Source organism: Mobula hypostoma, chromosome 8 (genome assembly GCF_963921235.1).
Source record: "Mobula hypostoma chromosome 8, sMobHyp1.1, whole genome shotgun sequence".
Classification (NCBI taxonomy): Eukaryota; Metazoa; Chordata; class Chondrichthyes; order Myliobatiformes; family Myliobatidae; genus Mobula; species Mobula hypostoma.
Window position 1 is genome coordinate 125835008 of NC_086104.1, and position 27117 is coordinate 125862124.

The window sequence follows — 27117 nt, forward strand, 5'->3', positions numbered from 1 at the left end:
GAAAGCACCCTAGGGAGACAGAGTGAATGAGCACTGGGGGGAGGTGCAGATGGGAGGGGGGGAAGGGACAGTGAGCAGGAGAGAGACAGTGAGCGGGAGGGGGAGGGAAAGTGAGGGGAGGGAGAGTGAGAAAGAGAAATGAGAACATGCTGGGGAGCAAGAGGGGAGGGGAGCATGTGGGAGAGAGTGTGCAGGAGGGGAGAAAAGGTGACAGAAGTGAGGGGGAGAAGGTTGAGTAAGTGAGTGGAGACACCACCCTGGGGAGACAAGGGAAGGAGGCAAATCTCTGAAGAGGCAAAGAGAGAACACCATTGTTCTACAATCTCACCTGCCCCAGCCTTCCCTTTTCAATGTATCAATGAGTGCTGATTTCTGAACTTCTGACCTGTCTCTGAATGCCACCATTGGCCAGACTCTGGTCTTCAGTGTGTCTAAGGGTGACCACTGGCCAGCTTTTGACTCCTGACCTAGGTCTGACAGCCCCCATGATGAAAACAGTTGGCCTGTTCTTGACCCCTGACCACTGGAAGCCCTCCCCCAAAATGATGACTATCACCCAGCTCCTGACCCGTCTCCGGCAGCCCCGCACAAAGATGACCCCTGGCTGGTTGCTGGCCTCTGACCTGTCTCTGGCAGCCCTCCACAATGATGAGTTTCTGCTGAGGCGACGTCCGTGCGAAGACAATCTCAGTGTGGTTACGGAGGATGTCGTCAATCTGCTCCGAGCTGAGATCCTTCAGGTCAGTTCCATGGATCACACATGCCTTGGCGTCTCTGCAGGATAGGACAGAGGGTGAGATGGACTCACGGTAGGAAGTGGAGGAAATAAAGACAATGTCCAGAGGTGTCAGGAAGCCAGCAAGATCCAATGGCAAGTGTCGGCGTTTGACAAGGGAGACGATGCAAATAGCTGACTGTGCTGGGGAGGGTGCAGAGGAGATCCCCTAAGACATTGCCTGGGATGGAGCAGTCAAATTACGAGGAGATAGAGGAGAGAGTGAGTCTGAATATTATTATATTCATCTAATTACAAAGAAAGCATGACAGCAGAGCTTGAGGGGAATTGGTATGTCACTGAGGACTCTTGCAAATTTCTACAGATGTATTGTGGAGAACATTCTAACTGTGCAGCCATTGTTGGAGTGGCCACTGCTGGAGTGGGGAGTGCTAGAGTGGTTATTTGAGGCTTTAGCTCTTTGAGGTTTTGGTGAGGAGGAGGCTTGAGTGAGAGAAGGGAAAAAGCTGTGGGTAGATTTTCTCCACCCATTTTATTCCTTCTTTACATTTCCAAAGTTAGAACAGTAGGGATTCCAGACAGGATAGCTGAATGCTCCTCTTGCGAGATGTGAGAAGGCAGGGAGACCTCCAGTGCCCCTGACGACTACAGCTGCAAGAAGTGCACCCAGATGCAGCTTCTGACCCTACGCATTGAGGAATTGGAGCTGGAACTGGATGATCTCCGGATCATTCGGGAGGCTGAAGGGGTGATAGATAGGACATATAGAGAGGTAGTCACACCCAAAGTTCAGGACACGGGGAACTGGGTGACAGTCGGGAAGGAGAAAGGGGTTAAGGAGCCCCTGTGGCCATCCCCCCACAACAACAAGTATATCACTATTGTCGGGGTGAGCAAGAAGAGGAAAGACACAGCAGTCAGGTCTCTGGCACTGAGTCTGGGTCTGTGACTTAGAAGGGAAAGAGGAGAACAGCCAAGCTGTGCTGATAAGGGATTCGTTAGTTAGGGGAACAGAAAGGAGATTCTGTGGATGAGAATGAGATTCCTGGATGCTCCCTGGGTGCTAGGGTCTGGGATATCTTGGATCGCGTCCTCAGCATTCTTAAGCGGAAGGGTCAGCAGCCAGAGGTCAGGGTCTCTGTAGGTACCAATGACATGAGTATGATGAGTGACAAGGTTCTGAAAAGTGAATTCAGGGAGTTAGGTGCTGGGTTAAGGATAAGACCTCCAGGGTTGTGATCTCAGGATTTCTACCCGTGCCACATGCGAGAGAGGTCAAAAATAGGAAGATCAAACAGTTTAACATGTGGCTAAGGAGCTGGTGTCGGGGGGAGAGTATCAGATTTTTGGATCATTGGGCTCTCTTCCAGAGAAGGTGAGACCTGTACAGGAGAGATGGTTTGCACCTGAACGAGAAGAGTATTAATATCCTAGCAGGAAGGTTTGCTAGTGATGCACGTTGGAGGGTGGGGGGGGGGGCGGGGGGAGCGGCAGGCGGAGTTGGGGAATGGGAACCAGAGTGCCAGAAAAAATCGTGGACAGGTTGTGGAAACAAATACTGTTAAAACTTCAGACAAAGTCAGGAATCAAAAGGTAGAGCATGGTGTGACTAATGTCCTGAGCTGCATATACCTAACTGCCAGAAGTATCGCAGGAAAGGCAGATGAGCTCAGGGCATGGATCAACACCTGGAATAATGATATTGTAGCTGTTACTGAGACTTGGTTGCAGGAGGGGCAGGGCTGGCAGCTCAATATCCTGGGGTTCCAGTTTAAGGGGAGAGGGATGGCCTTACTACTCAAAGAAAACGTCACACGGTACTCTGTCAGGACAGACTGGAGAAATCATCTTGTGCCGCTTTATGAGTGGAACTGAGAAATAAGAATTATGACCACGTTAATGGAGATCCACCCAACAGTCTGCAGGACTTAGAGGAACAAATTTGTAGAGAGATCGCAGACTGTTGCAAAAACATAACATTGTTATAGTAGGTGATTTTACCTTTCCATATATTGACCGGGACTCCCATATTGTAAAAGGACTAGATGGGACAGAGTTTGTCAAATGAGTTCAAGAAATTTCAGAAGTCTCAACGAGAGAGTATGCCATTAGCGAATGAGGCAGGGCAGCTGAAAAAAGTTTGTGTAGGGGGACACATTGCATCTAGTGATCATAATGGAAAAGGATAGGTCTGGTCCGTGGGTTAAGATCCTAAATTTGAGAAAGACCAATTTTGATGGAATCAGACTCAGAATCAGAATCCTTTATTATCGCCAGGTATGTGGACACATACAGGGAATTTGATGCCGGTCAGAAAGGATCTGACAAGTATAGATTCTGTCAAAGGTGTACTTGGTAAGTGAGAAATCTTCAAAAGTGAAATTTTGGGAGTACAAAGCTCGTATGTTCCTGTCAGAATAAAAGATAAAGATAACTGGTTTTGGGGATCTTGGTTTTCAAGAGATATTGAGGCCCTGATTAAGAAAAAAAATGGAGGTGTATAGCAGGTATAGGCAGGTAGGAACAAATAAGGTACTTAGAAAATGCAAGAGAACACTGAAAAAAATTAATCACATCTACCTAGAGGAAATATGTAAATAAAGTTGAAAAAGAACAAAGAAAATTTACAATGATGTTGCTGGGACTGAAGGACCTGAGTTATTACAGAAGATTGATAGGTTTCGACTCTATTCCTTGTAACGTGGACGATTGAGAGGAGATTTGACAGAGATACACAGATTACGAGTGGAATAGATAAATGCAAGCGGGCTTTTCCCACTGAGGTTGGGTGGGATTACAACCAGAGGTCATAGGTTAAGGGTGAAAATTGAAAAGTTTAATGGAAACAAGAGGGGAAACTTCTTCACTCAGAGGGTTGTGAGGGTGTGGAACGAGCTGTCAGCGTAAGTGGTGCATGTGAGCTCGAGTTCAACACTTAAGAGAAGTTTGGATAGGTACATGGATAGCAGGGGTATGGAGGGTTATGGACCGGGTTCAGGCCATTGGCAGTAGGCAGTTTAAATGGTTCGGTACAAACTAGTTGGCCCAAAGGGTCTGCTTCTGTGCTGTACTTTTCTATGACTCTATGACAATAGACAATAGGTGCAGGAGTAGGTCATTCGGCCCTTCAAGCCAGCACTGCCATTCACTGTGATCATGGCTGATCATCCATAATCAGTACCCCGTTCTTGCCTTCTCCCCAGATCCCTTGACTCCACTATCTTTAAGAGCTCTACCTAACTCTTTCTTGAAAGCATCCGGAGAATTGGCCTCCACTGCCTTCTGAGGCAGAGCATTCCACAGATCCACAACTCTCTGGGTGAAAAAGTTTTTTCTCAACTCCGTTCTAAATGGTCTACCCCTTATTCTTAAACTGCGGCCTCTGGCTCTGGACTCCCCCAACATCGGGAACATGTTTCCTGCCTCTAGCATGTCCAATCCCTTAATAATCTTATATGTTTCAATCAGATCCCCTCTCATCCTTCTAAATTCCAGTGTATACAAGCCCAGTCGTTCGAATCTTCCAACATATGACAGTCCTGCCATCCCGGGAATTAACTTCGTGAACCTTCGCTGCACTCCCTCAATAGCAAGAATGTCCTTCCTCAAATTTGGAGACCAAAACTGCACACAATACTCCAGGTGTGGTCTCACCAGAGCCCTGTACAACTGCAGAAGGACCTCTTTGCTCCTATACTCAACTCCCCTTGTTATGAAGGCCAACATGCCATTAGCTTTCTTAACTGCCTGCTGTACCTGCATGTTTACTTTCTGTGACTGATAAACAAGGACATCTAGATCTCGTTGTACTTCTCCTTTTCCGAACTTGACATCATTCAGATAGTAATCTGCCTTCCTGTTCTTGCCACCAAAGTGGATAACCTCTCAGTGCGCATGCGCCGGTCGTGCATGCAGCCTGTTACAGCCATTCTGACCAGTATTCTTACTTTTTTCTTCTTACTTTTTAACTTACGTTATTTTTTGTTTTTTTTTCACGGTAACACGTAGAAGCTGCACCCTCTCTAACATGCTGGTAGAGAGAGTTTTATATGGGTTTTTAGCGCTGGAAATAGTTACATTCCGACACGTCTCATTAGCGGGACAGAAGCAAGGTCGCATTGTGTATTCCAGGGACCAGCTGATTGAGCTGATGCCGGCCGGTTTAGCGAGCAGAGTGGCGGACACCCCTGCTGAAATCTGGAGGAAAACACAGAGAATGCAGAGGGGGATCACAAAGTCGAGGAAAGAGGACCAGGTCGAGACAACAGAGACTTATGGAGAAGAGGAGTTCAGTGGGTAATAAAATGGACGAGTTCACGGCGCTAGCCAGGCGTCAGAGAACATTTCGGGAGTGCAGTGTTATGTGTTTCACGGGAACGGGGCTGCACGAGGACATACCCGATCAAAACTTTTCCATGGACGGCTTCCAGACCGTTCGGGCTGACCGGAAGTGCACTGAGAGCGGTAAGCGTAAAGGAGTTGGGTGCTTACTGTTCTGGTTAACAACAGATAGTGCAATCCGGGTCATATTACGATCGAGGAACGTGTTTGTAGACCGGATATTGAACTTTTTACTGTTGGACTTCGGCCACATTCCACCGAGATTCAACACTTGGCGGCACGGGAGGTCGTTCCTGCCTGTGGCCATCGAACTTGCAGCTCCTCCCGTGGAGGGTCAGATACCCTGAGCCAATAGACTGGTCCTGGACTTATTTTCCATCTGGCATAGTTTGCATTTTGTTGTTTGATTGTTTGTGGGTTTTGTATTGCTGTATTTATGCTCTATTCTTGGTTGGTGCGGCTGTAACGAAACCCAATTTCCCTCGGGATCAATAAAGTATATCTATTGAATAATAAGTTTACCGTCCTGGATACTGTTGGTGGGGACGACTGACCGGGTGTGAGCCACGGTGGCAGGGCCTCCGGCACTGAGTCTGACCCTGTGGTGCAGAAGCGTGGGACGGAGAAGAGGAGAGCTGTTGTCATTGGAGACTCTATAGTCAGGGGAGCAGACAGGAGATTTTGTGGACGTGAGAAGGACACCCGCATGGTTTGTTGCCTCGTGGGTGCCAAGGTCCGGGATGCCTCTGACCGGGTGCACGACATCCTGGTACAAGAGGAAAAGCAACCAGAAGTCATGATACATGTTGGGACCAACAACATAGGCAGGAAGAGGGATGAGGTCCTGCAGTGTGAGTTTCGGGAACCAGGCAGAAGGCTGAAGAACAGGACCTCAAGGGTTTCGTTCTCAGGATTGCTGCCAGTGCTACGTGACAGTGATGGTAAGAACTGGAGGAGATGGCAGTTGAATGTGTGGCTGAGAAGTTGGTGCAGGGAGCAGGGTTTTAGATTTTTGGATCATTGGGATCTCTTCTGGGGAAGGTGGGACCTGTACAGATTGGATGGGTTGCACCTGAACTCGAGGGGGCGCAATATCCTTGCAGGTAGGTTTGCTAGCATGGTTTGGGAGGGTTTAAACTAATTTGCGAGGGGGATGGGACCCAGAGCGATAGAGCAGTGAAAGAAGTGCATGGAGTAAAGCCAGATCTAACATATAGAGAGGCTTTGAGGAAAGAGAAGCAGAATAAATGGTGTAAAGACCATAAGGTAGAAGGGCTGAAATGTGTGTACCTCAATGCAAGAAGCATTAGGAACAAAGGTGATGGACTGAGAGCGTGGATACATACATGGAATTATGATGTAGTGGCCGTTACAGAGACTTGACTAGTACCAGGGCAGGAATGGATTCTCAATATTCCTGGATTTCAGTGCTTTAAAAGGGATAGAGAGGGCGGAAAAAGGGGAGCAGGGGTGGCATTACTGGTCAGGGATACTATTACAGCTACAGAAAGGGTGGGTAATGTAGCAGGATCCTCTTTTGAGTCAGTATGGGTGGAATTCAGGAACAGGAAGGGAGCAGTTACTCTATTGGGGGTATTCTATAGGCCCCCTGGTAGCAGCAGAGATACAGAGGAGCAGATTGGGAGGCAGATTGTGGAAAGGTGCAAAAATAACAGGGTTGTTATCATGGGTGACTTTAACTTCCCTAATATTGATTGGCACCTGATTAGTTCCAAGGGTTTAGATGGGGCAGAGTTTGTTAAGTGTGTCCAGGATGGATTCCTGTCACAGTATGTGGACAGGCCGACTAGAGGGAATGCCAAACTAGATCTAGTACTAGGTAATGAACCGGGTCAGGTCACAGATCTGTCAGTGGGTGAGCATCTGGGGGACAGTGACCACCAATCCCTGGCCTTTAGCATTATCATGGAAAAGGATAGAATCAGAGAGGACAGGAAAATTCTTAATTGGGGAAGGGCAAATTATGAGGCTATAAGGCTAGAACTAGCGGGTGTGAATTGAGATGATGTTTTTGCAGGGAAGTGTACTATGGACATGTGGTCAATATTTAGAGATCTCTTGCAGGATGTTAGGGATAAATTTGTCCCAGTGAGGAAGATAAAGAATGGTAGGGTGAAGGAACCATGGGTGACAAGTGAGGTGGAAAATCTAGTCAGGTGGAGGAAGGCAGCATACATGAGGTTTAGGAAGCAGGGATCAGATGGGTCTATTGAGGAACATAGGGAAGCAAGAAAGAAGCTTAAGAAGGGGCTGAGAAGAGCAAGAAGGGGGCATGAGAAGGCCTTGGCGAGTAGGGTAAAGGAAAACCCCAAGGCATTCTTCAATTATGTGAAGAAAAAAAGGATGACAGGAGTGAAGGTAGGACCGATTAGAGATAAAGGTGGGAAGATGTGCCTAGAGGCCGTGGAAGTGAGTGAGGTCCTCAATGAATACTTCTCTTCGGTATTCACCAATGAGAGGGAACTTGATGATGGTGAGGACAATATGAGTGAGGTTGATGTTCTGGAGCATGTTGATATTAAGGGAGAGGAGGTGTTGGAGTTGTTAAAATACATTAGGACGGATAATTCCCCGGGGCCTGATGGAATATTCCCCAGGCTGCTCCACGAGGCGAGGGAAGAGATTGCTGAGCCTCTGGCTAGGATTTTTATGTCCTCGTTGTCCACAGGAATGGAACCGGAGGATTGGAGGGAGGCGAATGTTGTCCCCTTGTTCAAAAAAGGTAGTAGGGATAGTCCGGGTAATTATAGACCAGTGAGCCTTACGTCTGTGGTGGGAAAGCTGTTGGAAAAGATTCTTAGAGATAGGATCTCTGGGCATTTAGAGAATCATGGTCTGATCAGGGACAGTCAGCATGGCTTTGTGAAGGGCACATCGTGTCTGACAAGCCTGATAGAGTTCTTTGAGGAGGTGACCAGGCATATAGATGAGGGTAGTGCAGTGGATGTGATCTATATGGATTTTAGTAAGGCATTTAACAAGGTTCCACACTGTAGGCTTATTCAGAAAGTCAGAAGGCATGGGATCCAGGGAAGTTTGGCCAGGTGGATTCAGAATTGGCTTGCCTGCAGAAGGCAGAGGGTCGTGGTGGAGGGAGTACATTCAGATTGGAGGATTGTGACTAGTAGTGTCCCACAAGGATCTGTGCTGGGACCTCTACTTTTCGTGATTTTTATTAACGACCTGGATGTGGGGGTAGAAGGGTGGGTTGGCAAGTTTGCATATGACAGAAAGGTTGGTGGTGTTATAGATAGTGTAGAGGATTGTCAAAAATTGCGGAGAGACATTGACAGGATGCAGAAATGGGCTGAGAAGTGGCAGATGGAGTTCAACCCGGAGAAGTGTGAGGTGGTACACTTTGGAAGGACAAACTCCAAGGCAGAGTACCAAGTAAATGGCAGGATACTTGATAGTGTGGAGGAGCAGAGGGATCTGGAGGTACATGTCCACAGATCCCTGAAAGTTGCCTCATAGGTGGATAGGGTAGTTAAGAAAGCCTATGAGGTGTTAGCTTTCATAAGTCAAGGGATAGAGTTTAACAGTCGTGATGTAATGATGCAGCTCTATAAAACTCTGGTTAGGCCACACTTGGAGTACTGTGTCCAGTTCTGGTCGCCTCACTATGGGAGGGATGTGGAAGCATTGGAAAGGGTACAAAGGAGATTTACCAAGATGCTGCCTGGTTTAGAGAGTATGCATTATGATCAGAGATTAAGGGAGCTAGGGCTTTACTCTTTGAAGAGAAGGAGGATGAAAGGAGACATGATAGAGGTGTACAAGATAATAAGAGGAATAGATAGAGTGGATAGCCAGCGCCTCTTCCCCAGGGCACCACTGCTCAATACAAGAGGACATGGCTTTAAGGTAAGGGGTGGGAAGTTCAAGGGGGATATTAGAGGAAGGTTTTTTACTCAGAGAGTGGTTGGTGCGTGGAATGCACTACCTGAGTCAGTGGTGGAGGCAGTTACACTAGTGAAGTTTAAGAGACTACTAGACAGGTATATGGAGGAATTTAAGGTGGGGGCTTATATGGGAGGCAGGGTTTGAGGGTCGGCATAACATTGTGGGCCGAAGGGCCTGTACTGTGCTGTACTATTCTATGTTCTATGTTATCTATCTATCTATCTATCTATTTATCCACATTAAACTGCATCTCCCCACTCACCCAACCTGTCCAAGTCACCCTGCATTCTCATAACATCCTCCCCACATTTCACTCTGCCACCCAGCTTTGTGTCATCTGCAAATTTGCTAATGTTACTTTTAATCCCTTCATCTAAATCATTAATGTATATTGTAATTAGCTGCGGTCCCAGCACCGAGCCTTGCGGTACCCCACTAGTCACTGCCTGCCACTCTGAAAGGGACCCGTTAATCCCCACTCTTTGTTTCCTGTCTGCCAACCAATTTTCGATCCGTGTCGGTATGGATGCATCATCGCCTGGTGCGGAGGGGCCACGGCACAGGATTGGAAAAACCTGCAGGAAGTTGTAGGCTGTAAGCCCAGCCTGCTCAGTCTCCCAAGCATCCAGGACACCTTCAAAAAGCCATGCCTGAAGAAGGTGCCGTCCATCAGTAAGGAGAATCACCCAGGACGTGCCCTCTTCTCACTGCAATGAACTGATGAACACCACCTCAGTGTTTCCACTCTCCTTTCGCACTGTTTGTTTAACTTAATATAACTTATCTATCTACTTCTCTTACTGTAAATTATAGTTTTAATTTGTATGTTTTACAATGTACTGCTGCCACAAACCAACAAATTTCAGGGCATATGCCTGTGATATTAAACCTGATTCTGGAGTGGAGGAGTCTGATGATTGGAGTGCAGAGGGTGATAATAACAATCCTCTTCCCACGATAGGGATTTCGTTGCCACAAGCAGCTGTGGAGGCCAAGTCACTGGGTGTATTTACGGCTGGGCAATGTCCATCGAAACCAGAAAAGAGCAAAAGTGAATATGATTTAATGACGCGCATCCTAAAGGATTTTCACAGTGGAAAGGGTGTTTCACAAGGTAGGCAATCCAGAGCAACTAGCTACAAGTTAAACCGGACAGATGGGCTGCTTCATTCACAGTGACTTCCTTTGCTGAGGCCAGTGACGTTTTGGAACTTCCTTTAACACTGGATCGGTTTTAAGACAGATGGAAATCAATTATTGATGAATGGGATGGAGAGGCGGTGGTGAAAGATCACAGGGGGGAGGTGGGACAGAGATAAAGGAGATCAGGTCACAGATACAGATTATCTGAAATCTGATTAAAATAAATCCAGCCAGCTGCAGGGAATGAGATAAACGTTCCTGCTCCCTGGGACAGAGTGGGAAGGGGGTTTGCAGAGGGAGGGGGAGGCCCTGGTGGTTGGGTGTGGAACAAACAATTTGAAACATTCAACAGAAACAGTTTTCCACTCAAACGTGTTGATGAAGTTGGGGACTGAGTGGGAGATGTGAAGTCTGGGGAGGGGAGGGGGATGTGAGGGAAGAAGGTATTGGAGGAGAGGATGCATTGAGGACAAAGTTGGGAAGAAGCTGTGGGAAGGAATGGGAGTGTGGGTGAAGGGGAGGCAGGTGGGGAGAGGGGAGGGAATTTGTAGGGAAGTGGGTGAGGAGAAGGTAGGGGATTGGCAGGGAGGAGTGGGAGAGGGATGTGGCGAGGGGTGACGATGAAAGTTGGGAAGGGGAATGACAGAGGGGTATGGGGAGGAGGTACGTGGAGACTCTGGGAGGAAATGGGTGAATGGGAATGTGGGGGGTGTGCGGAAGGATGTGTAGGGGAGGAGTTGTGTAGAAATCCTGGGAGAACAGGGTGTTGGGGGTGGGAGGAGGGAGATGGTGAGAGAAGAGGTGTTGTGGGGAGGAAGGAGGGTAGTGTCAAGGGCGTGAGGGTTGTTTTCGTGGGGGTGGGACAGAGCTCTCTCCTCACCGTGGGTTGACCTGGCTGACAGGGATATTGAGCCGGGCTGCGATGTCTTCCACCGTCTCATTACCCTCGGAGATGATGCCCACTCCCTTGGCGATAGCCTTGGCCGTGATCGGGTGGTCTCCTGTCACCATGATCACCTTGGGGGGGGGAGGGGGGAGAGAGGAGGAAGAGACCGAGGTCAGCCACCCATAATCCACTCAAATCCCATCCACCCACCCACCAATCCCTAGCCACACAAAATCAACCCAACCCCATCTCCCACTCTCACACCCAACCTCCCCCCCGCACCAATCCACACCTCCCACAGGGCCACACCCAATCCAAACTTCCAACCCCCTTCCATCCAGCATTCCACCCATGAAGCACCTCCTCTCCTGAAGGTCCCAACTCACACCACTGAAGTTCTGACTCCTCACCCTCTCCTGGCTCCCCCTTCTCTGGTCCCCACTTTCCCGTTACCTTAATTCCGGCGCTCCGGCACTTTCCAACAGCATCAGGAACGGCAGCCCGGGGTGGGTCAATCATGGACATTAGGCCAATGAAGCACAGGTTCTCAGTGGGGAAGTTGACATCGTCAGCATCGAAGGCAAATCCCCGCGGAAATTGATCCTCAGGGAGGTAGAAATGGCAGAAGCCTGAGGAGGGGTTGGTGGGGGCAGTGAGAGAGGGTTTATGGGATGAGAAATGTCCCATGCAAATCCTGCACCCCCATCTCACTCAGCCTGAACACCCACACTCATAAACCCTGTCCTCCTCTGTCTGCCAAACAACCCCACCCAGTACTCCCCCTGCCCTCCCTCTCCCCAACCCTAAGCCTCCCCTTCACCCAACTCTCTGTGCCTCTCTTACCCCCTTTTCTCCCCAACCCTTTTCCTCGCATCCTCTTTCCACCACCTGTCCCACTCTTTCCTACATACTCTACCCTTTCTCCCCTCACTCCACTCTCACTCACTGTTCCCTCCACTCCTTTCCCCCACATCCACCTCTTACCCCCTCCCCAGCTCACCTTCCCACCCTCTCTCTTTCCTCTAACACCTCTCTCTCTCACTCAGCACTCCCTACCACACTCTCCCCTCACCCGGCCCAGTACTATCCCTTACCCAGCCTCTTTCCACCGTTCTCCCCTCCCATCCTCAGCACTTCTCCCCCACATCTCCTTTCTCATCGAACATTCTTCCCCACCTTCTCCAACTCTACACGTCCGACCTCACTTAGCCCTGTCCACCCCACCCTCTTTCCCAACACATCCCCCACTTTCACCACTCTCTCCTCACCCAGTGCTCTCCCCATCCTCTCCTCTCATCGTGTTCTCCCGCACCCTCCTCTCACCCAGCACCCAATGCTCTCCCCTTCCCCTCACCCAGTGGTCTAACCCCACCCTCCCTCTACCCAACCCTCGCTCTTCCTTCCCTTCTCTCGCAGTGCTATCCCCCCACCCTCCCTCACCTCTCCTCTATTACCCAGAGCTCTCCCCCCCACCCTCACTTTCTCCTTCCTCCTCAACCAATGCCCTCCCCACCTTCCCTCTCCCTTCTCATTTTGCACTTTCCCCCCTCCTTTCCACCTCTCACCCAGCACTCCCCTTCCCCACCCTCCTTCTCCCCACCCTCACTCCCTTACCTTCTCACCCAGTGTTTTCCCCCACACTTTTCCCCTACCCAACACTCACTTTCTCTTCCCTTCTCGCCCAGTGCTCTCCCCATCCTCCCTCACCCCACCCCTCTCACCCATTGTTCTTCTCCCCCCACCCAGTGCTCTCCCCCACCTTCCCTCTCCCCTCCCTTCTCACCCAGTGATCTCCCCCACCCTCACTCTCTCCTTCCTCCCCAACCAATGCCCTCCCCCACCTTCCCTCTCCCTTCCCTTCTCACCCAGTGATCTCCCCCACCCTCACTCTCTCCTCCCTTTTCACCATGCTCTCCCACCCACCCTCCCCTTGCCCTCTGCCTCAGCACTTTCCCCCACCCTTCCCCCCTCACCTATCACTCCCTCCGTCTCACCCAGTGCTCTCTCCCTCCATCCACCTCTCTCACATAGCAATCTTCTCCCCACCCTGCCGGGTTTCTCCCCGGGATTCCCTCCCAAGCCCCTCACCGAGTACTCTTTCGCCTAGACCGCCCAGCTCCATGTAGGCGTTCTGGAAGGCCTCCTTCATCTCCTCATCGAGTGTCTGTTCCTTGCCCTGAAGCATGATGGTGGAGCACCGGTCCAAGATCCGTTCTGGCGCTCCCTTCATCACCAGAAGGTACCGCTTCTCATTGGGGTCTTCTGTCTCGTGAATGGAGAGCTGGGGACGAAGGAAACACCCATTACTGGACACCCTTGGACAACACAGCTCCCCTCCCCCAACCACCGTTTCTCTGCTTCCATTCCGATCCATGGAAGAAGCTGTGCTCCCAGCACACCTCTCCTCACTTCCCATCACAATTCTGTCGCTTCACCTTACACCCCATTGTACAAGGGTCCAGTATGACTCCAACAGAAAGGACATACTTGTGACAGAAGGAATGTGGTAAATTTCTACTTTGTTCGGAGTTTGAGGAGATCTGGTGTGTCACCAAAAACTCCAACAAATTTCCTAGATGTATGAGTAAGGTAAAGTAAGGTAAAGAGAGGGGACATCTGATTTATGGTCAGTTCTCGTTGGTGCTCCAACATGGCAATTCTGTTGAACTCATGTTCCCCCAAACTGGAACACTTAATGGTCAAATGCAGACGGCTCTATATACCTTGGGAGTTCTCCTGTATAAACCTGATGGCAGCTTATGTACCACCAGCGGCCAACTATAAGCAAGCACTCGCAACACTGCTCGATGCCGTCTCCAAACAAGAAACAGCCCATCCAGATGCATTTCGAATTATAGTCAGAGATTTCAACCAGGCTTGTTTGAAGAAGGCCTAATTATCACCAGCGTATAACCAGAGGTCCCAACATACTAGACCACCGCTACACTAAGATGAGGAATGTCTGCCATCCCTTGCTCGGACCGCATTCGGTAAATTGGATCACTTGGTTGTCCTCCTCCTACCTGCATACAGGCAGAGGCTAAAAAGCAAGTCTCCAGCAATCAGGACAACTAAGAGGTGGTCACTAGAGACAGAGGAACGATAACAGAATTGCCTTGAGTCAGTGGCCCATTCATCTGGAGATCTGAACGAACACAGCGTGGTTGTAAAGGACTTCATTAAAACAGCTGTAGATGAGTGTGTCCCCACCAAATCATTCAACGTCTTCCCCAGTCAGAAGCCCTGGATGAAGCATGAGATTCAAAATCTGCTGAGGGCCAGATCAGAGGCATTCAAGTCTGGAGACCAAGAAAACCACAAGAGGTGCGGGTATGATCTCCGGAAAGCCCTCTCACCGGCAAAGTGGAGATTCCAGACCAAACACGAGTCAATGGGGAATGCTCAACAGCTATGGCAGGGCTTGAATGTTATCACTTCCCACAAAGTTAAACCAAGCAACATGGGAGACAGCAGGGCTTGACTTCCAGAAGAGCTCAATGCCTTCTACGATCACTTTTGACTGTCAGAACATTGCGAACCCTCAAAACGAACCAATAAGCTCCAAGACCTTGGCCTTAATAACTCCTTGTGCAATTGGATCCTGAATTTCTTTACTTGTAGATGCGAGTCAGTTCAGATTGGCAACAACATCTCCTCCACAACCTTCACCAGCACAGGCACACCACAGGCTGTGTGTTTAGCCCCTGCTCTACGCGCTTTACACCTCTGACTGTGTGGTGAAACACATCTCCAATACCATATTCCAGTTTGCTGATGACACCACTGGCTGAATCAAGGGAGGTGATGAATCAGCATACAGAAGGGAGATAGAAAATTAGGCTGAGTGGTGTAATAACAACAACCTCTCACTTAATGTCAGCAAGACCAAGGAATTGATTGTAGACTTCAGGAAAGGGAAACCAGAGGTCCATGAGACAGTCCTCATTGAAGGATCAGAGGCAGAGAGGGTTAGCAACTTTAAATTCCTGGGTGTTATAATTTCAGAGGATCTGTCCTGGATCTAGCAGTAAGTGCAATTGTGAAGAAAGCACGGCAGCGCCTTTACTTCCTTATGAGTCTGTGGAGATTCAGCGTGACATCAAAAACTCTGACAAACTTCTATAGATGTGTAGTGAAGAGTATATTGTCCGGCTGCATCATGGCCTGGTATGGAAACACCAATGCCTTTGAGTAGAAAATCCTACAAAGGTCAGTGGATTCAGTCCAGTACATCATGGGTAAAGCCCTCCCAATCATTGAACGCATCTACATGAAATGCTGTTGGAGGAAAGCAACATCTATCATCAGAGATCCCCACCCAGGCCATGCTCTTTCTCACTGCTGCCATCAGGTAGAAGGTACAACAGCCTCAGAACTTATACCACCAGGTTCAAGAAAAGGTATTACCGCTGAACCATCAGGCTTTAACAAAAGGGGACAATTACTCTCACTTGCCCAACATTCAATCAATGATCTCACTTTAAGGACTCTTTATTTTGATATCTCATATTCTCAGTATATTACTATTTATTTTATTTGTATTTGCACAATTTGTTGTCTTCTGCGCTCTAATTATAGTTACTATTCTATACATGTATTATACTATTCCAATGTACAGGCTCGAAAGAGGCTGCGAAGGGTTTTAAAACTCAGCTAGTTTCATCATGTGGACAACTCTCCTCACCATTGAGGACATCTTCAAAAAGGTGGTATCCAATATCTAGGCCCTCAGCACCCAGGACATGCCCTCTTCTCTTTGCTACCATCAAGCAGGAGGTCCAGGGGCCTGAAGACGCACACTGAATACCTTAGGAACAACTTCCCTCCCTGCCATCAGATTTCTGAATGGACAACGAACCCATGTACACTACCTCAATATTTCTCTCTCTTTTTCCATTACTTAATTGTTCAAAATATATTTCTTAATGTAATTAATAGCTTTTTATTATTATGTATTGCAATGTACAGCTGCCGCAAAGCACAACAAAATTTCATGACATAAGCCAGTGATATTAAAAACCTGATTTTGATTGTCTGTGTAAAAGATTCGTTGCACATCTTTAAATTTTCCAAGCGCTGTAACACCATGCTCTCTGGTATTTGGTGTTTCCATCCTCAGAGAAAAGACTCTGACTATCTGTGCCTCTCATAATTTTGTACACTTCTATCAGGTCTCCCCTCGGTCTTTGAAGCTCCAGAGAAACCAAACCAAATTTATCCTACCTCTCCTTACGCTTCATGCTCTCGAATCCAGGCAGCTTCCTGGTGAGTTTCTTCCTCACCCTCTCCAAAGTGTCCACAGGGAGAATGACCAAAACTACATACCATGGAAAAATATATTAACTTTCTGCCCTATTAACACTGCTCAGTCTATCATATCTGTGCTCCATCTCCTCCACTCCAAGGAAAGCCCAGCCTATGATTCCCCACCCCACTGCGCAATCATTTGATCTGTGTGAACAGTATACCTGACAAGCTTTTTTCACTGTACCTTGGTACGTGTGACAATAATAAACCAATTTCTCCTCCTAACTAAATCAGGAGTACCCTCTGTCCCACCACCCATGGGAGGTGCTGCCTCAGGAAGGCAAAGATCAGAAATTCCCACCATACAGGCCGTGCCATCTTCTCACAGCTAGGAGGTACACAAGCCTGTAGTCACACACCACCAGGTTCAGGAACAGCGACTTCCCTACAAAACCATTCAGTTCTTGAACCAACTGGCACAGCCCTCAGTATAACAACACAACACTAGGACCACTTTGCACTAGAATGCACTTTATTCATTTAGTGGTACAGCATGGAGTTGGTCCAAGCCGCCCCAGCAACCAATCAACCCTAACCTAATCACAGGATGATTTACAATAACCAATTAACCTAGCCGGAATGTTTATGGACTGTGGAAGGAAATCAGAGCACCCGGGGAAAACTCACGCATTCCATGGGGAGAACATACAGAGGCTCCTTACAGAACGTCACCGGAACGTAACTCTAAGCTCCGGAACGCACCAGGTAATATCATCACACTTACTGCTATGCTATGCCTGCAATTCATTGTAATCGTGCCCTTTCTTGTATAATTTTGTGTAAATTATGTTTTGCGTGTAAATGTGATGCATCTGATGCTGCGGGCTGGTGATGCTACTGCAAGTTAGTTTTCTAGTGCACCCATGGACTTGTGCAATAAACAACAGTAAACTCGACTTTCAGCGTGTACAGATGAATTTCTGGATGTTGAATAAGGAGAGGTTAATCGGACTGAAATTTTCCAGACGAACTTGTTCCAATGAAAGGAAGCTCAGTCATTTCAGATGTTTTCCTTGGCAACAATGGTCACAGTTAGCTCAGTGGTAGAGTGGTAACAGACATGTTGATATAAGCACCCACCACCTGGAGGTCACTGCAGAATCAGTTTGAATTTCTGTTCTCTGCATGAGGCACGGCCCTCAGACAATGGCCCAGACCTGCAGCCAACACTTCACTAACTACAACAGTGACCAGTTTGGATATGTCAGGAGGGGAGTAAATATTGCTCAAAATTTCCTCCGTATTGGTCCCATCACACACTCCCAGGGTCAGACACAGGATAAGACTCCCTCTACAAACTTCAAGTTCAAAGTTCAAAGTAAATTTATTGTCAAAGTACATATATGTCACCACATACACCCCAGAGCTTCATTTTCTTGCGGGCATACATGGTAAATCCAAGAAACATAATAGAATCAACAAAAGACCGCACCCAACAGGATGGACAGCACCCTATCGCACACTCTTGGGGTCAGACACAGAGTGATGCACCCTCTAATCCGTCCCATCACACACTCAAAGGGTCCAGCGCAGGGTGAGAACACTGAGGAGTGGGGTTTACCTGGTATTTATTCGTGGAGTTGAAGGGGATCTCGTTAATCTTCTTGTTCTTGTCTCGCGTGGCCCTGACTGAGCCAGACGATAGCTCGATACACTTCAGCAGTGCTGACTCAGATGCATCACCAGCCACTTCTCGCTGTGGAAGGAGCACAGAGATAGGATAGGCTTCAGCAGACTTATCTCCCTAGGGTGACGGGGGTTGAGGCTTAGTATGGATCCCACGATGACACCCCCCCCCAAAAGCCCCAGGAACCTGTGCCTCACCCATAGCATCACCCGCAACCACACCACTTCTCCACCAGGACTCACACCCTCCACTTCCCTCAAGGAATCCTTGAACACCTCCCCCTCACCCGGCTCCTGACCCAAGACAGCCCCAGGTGTAATGGGAAAGCCCACAGCATTCTGGCGGAAGTCCTCATCCATTATCCCAACGAACCCCCTCAGTTTCCCAGGAGAAGCCCCCAACATGGAAAGGAAACCATCACGATCCTAGAAGACGAAGGAACAACTGGATCCCAGGGAAGGTCCTTAAAGTACAGCAAGAGCCTGCAATATTCCAGCAAACCTCAACATTCCTGGGTATATCCCTCAATATCCCAAGGAGGTTTTCAATCCCCAAAGAAAGTTCCCTGTATACCAGCAGTAAATCCCCAGTATCCCAGTGACCACTCCAGGTATCATGGGAATCCCCAATAGTCCAGGGTAATATCCCTCAGTATCCCAGTATCTCAGGGAGTGACATCGGACCCTCTGTGCCCAAACCCCCAGGGACCCAAAGGGGAGGTGAGGTGATGTTGGTGTTGCCTCTAGCTCTTACCTTCAGGATGGGTACGTTCTCCTGTCCGGGTTTGAAGGTGGCGCGGTTACAGAGAGCGGCAATCCGGGACAGGGAGGCCCAGGTGATGGAGCTTTTGTCGAAGGAAGCACCTGGGGTGGGGGGCAGACAGAGAGGTCATATGGGCTCAAGACTGGGGGAGGGACAGGAATGTGCTGATGGGGAGTGGGAGAAATAAGGTGAATGGGGAAAGAGGAAGCAGAGAAGAGGGCAGGGGGAAAAGAGAAAAAAGAGAGGAAATGAAGGAGGGACAGGAAAGCAATGGGCAGAGGAGAAAGAGGAGGGGAGGCAGTGAGCTGGAGAGGGGGACGAAGAGAGAGAGGGATAGAGAGAGAGAGAAATAGAGAGAAAGAAAGAGACAGATAGAAATAGAGAGAGAGTGATAGAGAGAGAGGGAGAGATAGAGAGAGAGAGAGAGAGAGAGAGAGAGAGAGAGGAGAATGGGGAATGGAGCCAGAGACAGGCATACAAGACCCCAACACCCCTGAGAACTGCCTCACTCACCGGACTGGTCCTCAGTGGTGTCAGCCTCATGAATCTGGTTGTCAAACCACATGTGGGCCACGGTCATGCGGTTCTGGGTCAACGTGCCTGTCTTGTCTGAGCAGATGGTCGAAGTGGAGCCCAGGGTCTCTACTGCCTCCAGGTTCTTCACCAGACAGTTCTTCCGTGCCATCCGCTTCGCTGTTAGGGTCAGGCAGACCTGTGTGCACAAGGCCGGGGTTAGGGGTCAGCATGAAGAAGAGGGCCAGGAGTCCACATGTGCCTGGTAGTTGAGGGTGAGATAGGCCGGGGTCAGTGACAACAAAGTGACAGATTGGCAGGGAGTACAGCCGGGGCCAGTGAGCAAGGCATGGCTGGGGTCAGGGTTCACAGGACATCGTCTGGATGGGATGTAGTCAGGGGTTCAGAAAGGACCTAGTCAGGGATCACGATTTGGAGGGGCCAAGGTGAGGACCATGGATTGGGGTGAAGGAGTTCAGGGTTCAGATGGGAGACTCAGGGACATAGCTCAGTGTTCAAAGGGGATAGAAAGGGATCAGGATTTAGACGGGAGGGTCAGGCATCATGGGTTCAGAGGGCATGCTGTAAGAGGTCAAGGTTCAGGATGGGCAGGGATCAGAGGGGAAAGAGGACAGTCAGGGGTCAGTATAGGGGACACGGTCAGGTGTGGAGATTCGGAGGGGGCAGTCGGGGTTTAGAGAAGACTTTCAGTCAGGACCCTCACCGTGACGGTGGCCAGTAGCCCCTCAGGGACATTGGCTACGATGATGCCGATGAGGAAGATGACAGCCTCCAGCCAGGAGTAGCCCAGGATGATGGAGAGGATGAAGAAGGAGAGGCCCAGGAAGACAGCCACGCCAGTGATGATATGGATGAAGTGCTCGATCTCCTTGGCGATGGGAGTCTTGCCCGTGTCCAGGCCCGAGGCCAGCGTGGCTATTCGTCCCATCACTGTCCGGTCACCCGTGAAGATCACAATCCCCCGCGCAGTCCCTGGGACAACACAGGATGGTGGCTTTCACTGTGCACTCCGTACCCACTTACCTAACCTCCCGCCATGCCCATCCCACAGACCCACTGTCCCTTACACTTCTCAATGCAACTCACAGGCTTTCCCCACACCCCCTCACATTGCATATCCCACACCACGTACACCTTCCTCCGTCCAGCACCTACACCTCCTTCACACAGTGCTCACAGCTGCTCTCCCACCCTACACACACACATAAAAAACACCATTCCTGTTTCACACACACCCCAATACACATACCCCTATCCCAAATACACACACAGTGTCTGGTCCTACTCGACCACCTCCTCCAGCCCTGTGACCCCCCACCCCCTCACCTTCGACGCAGTTGGTGGAGAAGAAGGCGATGTTGCGGGTCTCCAGTGGGTTGTCGTTGGTGCAATCAGGGGAGCGGGTCTGGGGCTCCGATTCCCCGGTCAGCGAAGAGTTATCCACCTGTCGGACACAGACGGAAGAGGGGGCAAGGACAGGGGATTGGAAATCAGAGGGTGGGGGAGCAGGCAGGACGGTGGAAGGTGCAAGTGTGAACGGTGGAGGGAGAAGGCACAAGGAAGAGCAGAGATGGTGGAGGAAGGGGAGGGGGATAGATAGGGAGTGAGAGGGATGGGGAGGGGGGAGTGAGAGGGATTGGGGAGAGAGAGGTATGGGAGGGGGAATGTAAGTGATGAGAAGAGGGGGAAACAGGGAGAGAGGAGAGAGTGGAGGGAAGAGAGGGGGGTAAAGGGAGAATGATGGGAAGTAGAGAAATGGAGGTGAGGAAGAGAGAAGAAGGGCAGAGGGGAGAGTGAGAGGGGACGGGGAGGGAGAAATTGAGCAGAGACAGGGAGGGGAGATGGAGAGGCAGGAGGGTGGAAAAGAGAGGTAGAGGAGAAAAGGAGAGAGAGGGAGGGGACAGGAGGAGAGAGGGGAAGGGAGAAGAGATAGGGAGAAGGAGCAGAGGGGGGAGGGAGGGGAGAGGAGATGGGGAGAGGAAGAACATGTCAGAGATTAATAAATGTAACAGGGAGGGTGTGGGAGAACGAACAGACAGAAGGAAATGTAGCGAAGAGCCGCAGACAAGGAGCATGGTGGGGGGTGTTAGGAAACAGAAGACAGGATGTTGATTTTGTCCCCACTGTAAATGAGGAGGAGTAATATCAGCTGTTGGGAGGGGGAATGTGTACAAGAAGATGGGGTGATGTGGGAAGGAGGCACAGTGGAGGGGTGACACCAGAGGGAACGTGCGGAAAGACGGAGAGATGCCAGGTTGGGGGGGGAGAGATGGGGAGCCGCCTGTGGGTGGGGGAGGGTGGGAGATGGAGTGGTGCCAGAGGGGGTGTTGAGAGACAGGGACACTCCAGAGGAGGGTAAATACGGGAATTCCCGGGGGGGGGTGGTGGTGAGGAACGAGCAGATGCCGTGGGTGGGTGAGAGACCGGGAGATGCAGAGGTGGGGTGAGTGAGGAGATATGGCAAGAAGGGATGGAGAAACTGGGGATCTAGCTGGGGATGGAGGGTAACAGGTCACTGGGCAGCCACACATAGTAAGGGGTGAGGGGTGGTGCGTGCTCTGTACCTTGCAGCCGTGCGCGGAGATAATGCGGAGATCTGCCGGGATCCGGTCTCCCCCCTTCACCTCCACCAGATCGCCCGCCACCACCTCCTCTGCGTTGATCTGCATCTTCTCGCCCTCACGGATCACCATGGCTTGCTGTGGGGGGGGGGGAGCGAAGGGGAAGAGCTCATCACGTGGGGAGTGACACCCGTCCCGCACCCCCGCCACCCGCCGTTCCCAGCACCTTCCAGCCACAAGTCACAACCCGCAACCCTTGTCCCATCATTGGTTCTGTGGGCAGCAGCTGAGCACTGATCCCCGTGTCCAGTCCTGGGGACTGGGGGCAGTAACAGACTGCCAACTCCATGTCCCATCTCAGACCCTGACACCCCATCTGACTCTATGACCCAGTGACTAATATTCGGCCCCATCCATCATTGGGTCCTAGACTAGAGAACAATACAATGTTGTACCGTACTAATTAAACTGGTAATTAAATGCCTAACAAAGCTCATCCTTTCTCTCTATACAATGTCCACATCCCTCCTATTCACGTGCCTATCTATTTACTTTATTACTTTATTGTCGCCAAACAATTGATACTAGAGCATACAATCATCACAGTGATATTTGATTCTGCGCTTTGTGCTCCCTGGAGTACAAATCGATAGTAAATATAATAAAAATTTAAATTATAAATCATAAATAGAAAATAGAAAAGGGAAAGTAAGGTAGTGCAAAAAAACCGAGAGGCAGGTCTGGATATTTGGAGGGTACGGCCCAGATCTGGGTCAGGATCAGTTCAGCAGTCTTATCACAGTTGGAAAGAAGCTGTCCCCAAATCTGGCCATACGAGTCTTCAAGTTCCTGAGCCTTTTCCCGGAGGGAAGACGGACGAAAAGTGTGTTGACTGGGTGGGTCGTGTCCTTGATAATCCTGGCAGCACTGCTCCGACAGTGTGCAGTGTAAAGTGAGTCCAAGGACGGAAGATTGGTTTGTGTGATGTGCTGGGCTGTGTTCACGACCTTCTGCAGCTTCTTCCGGTCTTGGATACAACAACTTCCATACCAGGTTGTGTTGCAGCCTAGAAGAATGCTTTCTACGGTGCATCTATAAAAATTAGTGAGGGTTTTAGGGGACAGGCCAAATTTCTTTAGTTTTCTCAGGAAGTAAAGACACTGGTGGGCCTTCTTGGCAGTGGACTCTGCTTGGTTGGACCAAGTCAGGTCATTTGTGATATTGACCCCAAGGAACTTAAAGCTTTTGACCTGTTCCACTTGCGCACCACCAATGTAAATGGGGTCGTACGGCCCGCTACTCCTTCTGAAGTCAACAACCAATTCCTTCGTCTTGCTGACGTTGAGGGATAGGTTATTGTCTTCGCACCATGCCACCAGGTTCTTAATTTCCTCTCTGTACTCAAACTCATTATTACCCGAGATATGGCCTACAATTGTTGAGTCATCAGCAAACTTACATATTGGGTTCGATGGAAACTTGGCTACACAATCATGGGTGTACAGTGAGTACAGGAGGGGGCTGAGTACACAGCCTTGTGGGGCACCGGTGCTCAGAGTGATTGTAGAGGAGAGCTTGTCCCCTATTTTTACAGCCTGGGTCCAGTCTCTGAGGAAGCTGAAGATCCAGCTGCAGATCTGAGTGCTAAGGCCCAGGTTCCGGAGCTTAGGAATCAGTTTATTTGGAATGATGGCAATAAAGGCAGAGCTGTAGTCAATGAAAAGGAGCCTTACGTATGCGTCTTTATTCTCCAGGTGTTCTAAGGAGGAACATAGGGCCAGAGAGATGGTATCTGCTGTTGACCTGTTGCTCCGGTAGGCGAATTGCAATGCGTCGAGGTTGACCGGTAGGCTGTGGTTGATGTGTGCCATAACCAATCTCTCGAAGCACTTCATAGCAATTGATGTCAGAGCCACAGGTCGATAGTCACTCAGGCATGCCACCTTGCTCTTCTTCGGCACTGGGATTATCGTTGCCTTCTTAAAACACGAGGGGATCTTAGTCTGAAGCAAAGAGCAGTTGAAGATGTCAGCAAACACTCCAGCTTGCTCGCTTGCACAGGCCCGGAGAACCCATCCCGGGACGCCATCTGGGCCTGTCACCTTCCTTGGATTTATCTTCAGGAAGGCCCTTCTAACGTCCTCCTCAGCGACGATGAATCTCGAATCTTGTGTAGAATACATTAAGTTCGTCAGGAAGAGAAGCGCTACAGTTATTGATATTCCCAGCCTTTTCTTTGAGCCCAGTGATCTCATTTAGACCCTGTCACAGTCTACTGGCATCCCTCTGGTTAGCCTGGGCTTCTAACTTGGCTCGATATTGCCTCTTGGTGCCCTTAGTGGCTTTCCAGAGTCCTGACTATCTAAGGGTCCTGTCCTATCTGCCTCCGTCACCACTCCAGGCAGCATATTCCAGGTATCCACCACTCTGTAACATAAAACTTGCCCTGCACGTCTCCTGTGAACTTATCCCTTCTCTCCTTAAATGCATGCCCTCTAGTACTTCCACCTGGGGGGGGGGACAAAAATACCAGATATCTACTCTGTGTATGCTTCTAATAATCTAATAAACTTCTATAAAGTCCCTACTCTTCACCTCCACCAGGTGAAGCAACCCCTAATCAACCCTTGCTGCTCCAGCAAAAACAACACAAACTTGTCCAGCCTCCCCTCATCGTACAGGCCCTCTTGTGCAGGCAAAATCCCTGCGAACCTCTCCAAAGTCTTCACGTTCTTCCTGTAAAAGGGCACCTAGAACTGAATGCAATACTCCCCATGTAGCCTAACCAGAGTTTTATAACTTCCTAACTCTTGAACTTGATGTCTTGACTAACGCCATATGCCTTCTCTTCCACCCTATCAACCTGTGCAGCCACGTTCCACGCCAGGGGGCCCAACCTCTGACCCTGTGTCAGAGCCTGACACCCACCCCCGGGGGCCCTGACCCCTCACCTGATGTAGGGGGAGGGTTTACGGCCTACCTGGGGCACCATGTTTTTGAAGGACTCCATGATCTTCGAGCTCTTGGCTTCCTGGTAGTAGGAGAAGCAGCCGGTGATGATGACGACGGCAGACAGCACGATGCCCAGGTACAGCTGCAGAGGGAGAGGTGACACAGCTCGTCAGTCAGGACCCCCAACAGCCCCGGCGCCCCCTCACTCCACCCACCACAGGAAGCCGCACCGCCCATCCAGGCTGTGCACCGGTCAGTGGAACCGGGAGGTCTGGCACACCATAGTGCCGACTGAGGGGGAGGTGGGGGAGGCATCAGTGAAACCACCTTGCCTGGCAGAACCGAAGGACCTTCTATCCTCCCAGACACAATATAACCCCTCCCCTCTCTCCCTGCCAGCATTTCACCTCTCCTTCAACCCTCCTCCCTCTGCCCTACCCCTCCTTCAACTCTACTCTTTTCTTCCTTGCCCTTCCCCATACCCTCCTTTCCTATTCTCCCTACACTTCATCTATCCTCCACCCCTCCTCCCCTCCTCCCCTCCCCACCCCTCCATCTCCCTTCCATTCCTTCCCTCATCCATCCTCCCTCTCCTCTACCTCCCCCTCATCCCTCCCCACCTCTCTCCCCTCCTGCCTCCATCCTCCTTCTCCTCCCCCTCCCTCACCCCTTCTCTCCCCTCCTCCCTCTCCTTTCCTGCTCTCCCCTCCCCTCTACTTCTTTCCCTCCCTACCTTCCACCTACTCCCCTCCTCCTCCTCCTCCTCCTCCTCCTCCTCCTCTCCCCCACGTCTCCTCCCTCTCTCTTTGCCCCACCTCCCGTCGCCCTGCCCACTCACATTGTCTCCGGAGGGCGAGTCCTCGGTGGCAGCCTGGATACCGTAGGCGAGGAAGCAGAGAATGGCCCCGATCCACAGCAGGATGGAGAAGCCCCCAAAGAGCTGTCGGCAGAACTTGATCCACTCGGGGGTGGTGGGGGGAGGGGTCAGGGCATTGGGGCCGTCCCGCTGTAGGAACTCCGCTGCCTTGGCGTGGGTCAGACCCTGCGGGATCAAAGGTCGCTGAGGTCAGAGCAAGAGACAGGGGATGGAGGAGATCGCTGGTGGGAGGGGAGACGACCTGTGGGGAAACATTCGGACTGGAGGGTATGCACAACATGCCAGATGCCATGGGACAGAACAAGAGGGAACCGACGGGGACGGGATGAAATAGAATGGGTCGACACTACATCTGGGACCGGTCAGAATGGAACAGGCAGATGGAATTTGTTCCTGGAATGGGACGGAACTGGTCGAGACACTCACCTGCACACAGTCAGCCTGGTGCTTCCTACACACCTCCTCCACGGACATCTTGTGCTCCGTCTGTTGAGAAAGGCAAGAGGGTTAGGGGGAGGAAGTGTGACCCATCCCACCCCCTGCACGGTTCCGGCTGGTGTCCCCATCCCTCCACTCACCAATGGGAAGGTGGCGACCCAGCTCCAAGCAGAAATGTGATGGGCCACTCTGTCGAGCGGCCCAGGCTGCCAACCAGGGTCAGACTCCCCGCGGAGGACAATCTGACCAACTGACTCCTCATCCAGGAGAAACAGGTTTGGGGGTGAATGATTGCCCCTACTGCCCTTACAGTCTGTATACTTACCCCTCACAGTTCAGCTCGTTGAGGCAGGAAGGGATGGGTAGACCGCCACGTCTAAGGCAGGACGGGACGGGCAGACGCCATGTCAAAGCCAAGACAGGACGGGACAGAACTGCTAGTTACAATGTTTAAGGCAGTGGCAAATCTGCAACTCAACTGTGTAGCAGCCGTGAAACCTGCTCCCAGAACCTCCCAGGAGTGCCTTCTTTGGATTCACTGGAGATGGTGCTTAACGGGACTGCTGGGAAACCTTCCGGAAGTATTCAATCAGGCTCAGGGAGGAAACAGAGGGTGAAAAGCATACTTACAGTAAAGTGGCCCTGGGGAGCAGGAACAAATCCGTATCCTGGGTTCTGTTCCCATGAAGTGTTCCTTTAAATGGGATGCTGTCCCATCACACACTCCCGGGGTCAGACACAGAGTGAAGCTCCCTCCACACCGTCCCATCACACACTCCCAGGGTCAGGCACAGAGTTAAGCTCCCTCCACACTGTCCTGTCCCACACTTCTGGGGTCAGACACAGAGTGAAACTCCCTCCACACCGTCCCATCACACACAGCTAAGTCAGACACAGAGTGAAGCTCCCTCCACGCCGTCCCAACATGCACTCCCGGGGTCAGGCACAGAGTGAAACTCCCTCCACGCCGTCCCATCACACACTCCCGGGGTCAGACACAGAGTGAAGCTCCCTCCACACTGACCCATC

General features: G+C 50.5%; 1 protein-coding gene across 1 annotated transcript in view; it reads right to left on the reverse strand.

The window, feature by feature from the left end:
- Positions 1-27117, reverse strand: part of atp1a3b (ATPase Na+/K+ transporting subunit alpha 3b) — a 56705-nt gene that overhangs the window by 11951 nt on the left and 17637 nt on the right. Inside the window, exons 3-15 of the mRNA XM_063056725.1 lie at positions 26077-26136; positions 25612-25815; positions 24802-24915; positions 21825-21959; positions 20587-20704; positions 19964-20232; positions 19240-19438; positions 18718-18827; positions 17899-18033; positions 13119-13311; positions 11484-11659; positions 11025-11161; positions 624-774 (exon numbers count right to left, since the gene is read on the reverse strand). Coding sequence (XP_062912795.1) covers positions 624-774; positions 11025-11161; positions 11484-11659; positions 13119-13311; positions 17899-18033; positions 18718-18827; positions 19240-19438; positions 19964-20232; positions 20587-20704; positions 21825-21959; positions 24802-24915; positions 25612-25815; positions 26077-26136 — 2001 coding nt within the window. The remainder of the gene's footprint in view (positions 1-623; positions 775-11024; positions 11162-11483; positions 11660-13118; positions 13312-17898; positions 18034-18717; positions 18828-19239; positions 19439-19963; positions 20233-20586; positions 20705-21824; positions 21960-24801; positions 24916-25611; positions 25816-26076; positions 26137-27117) is intronic.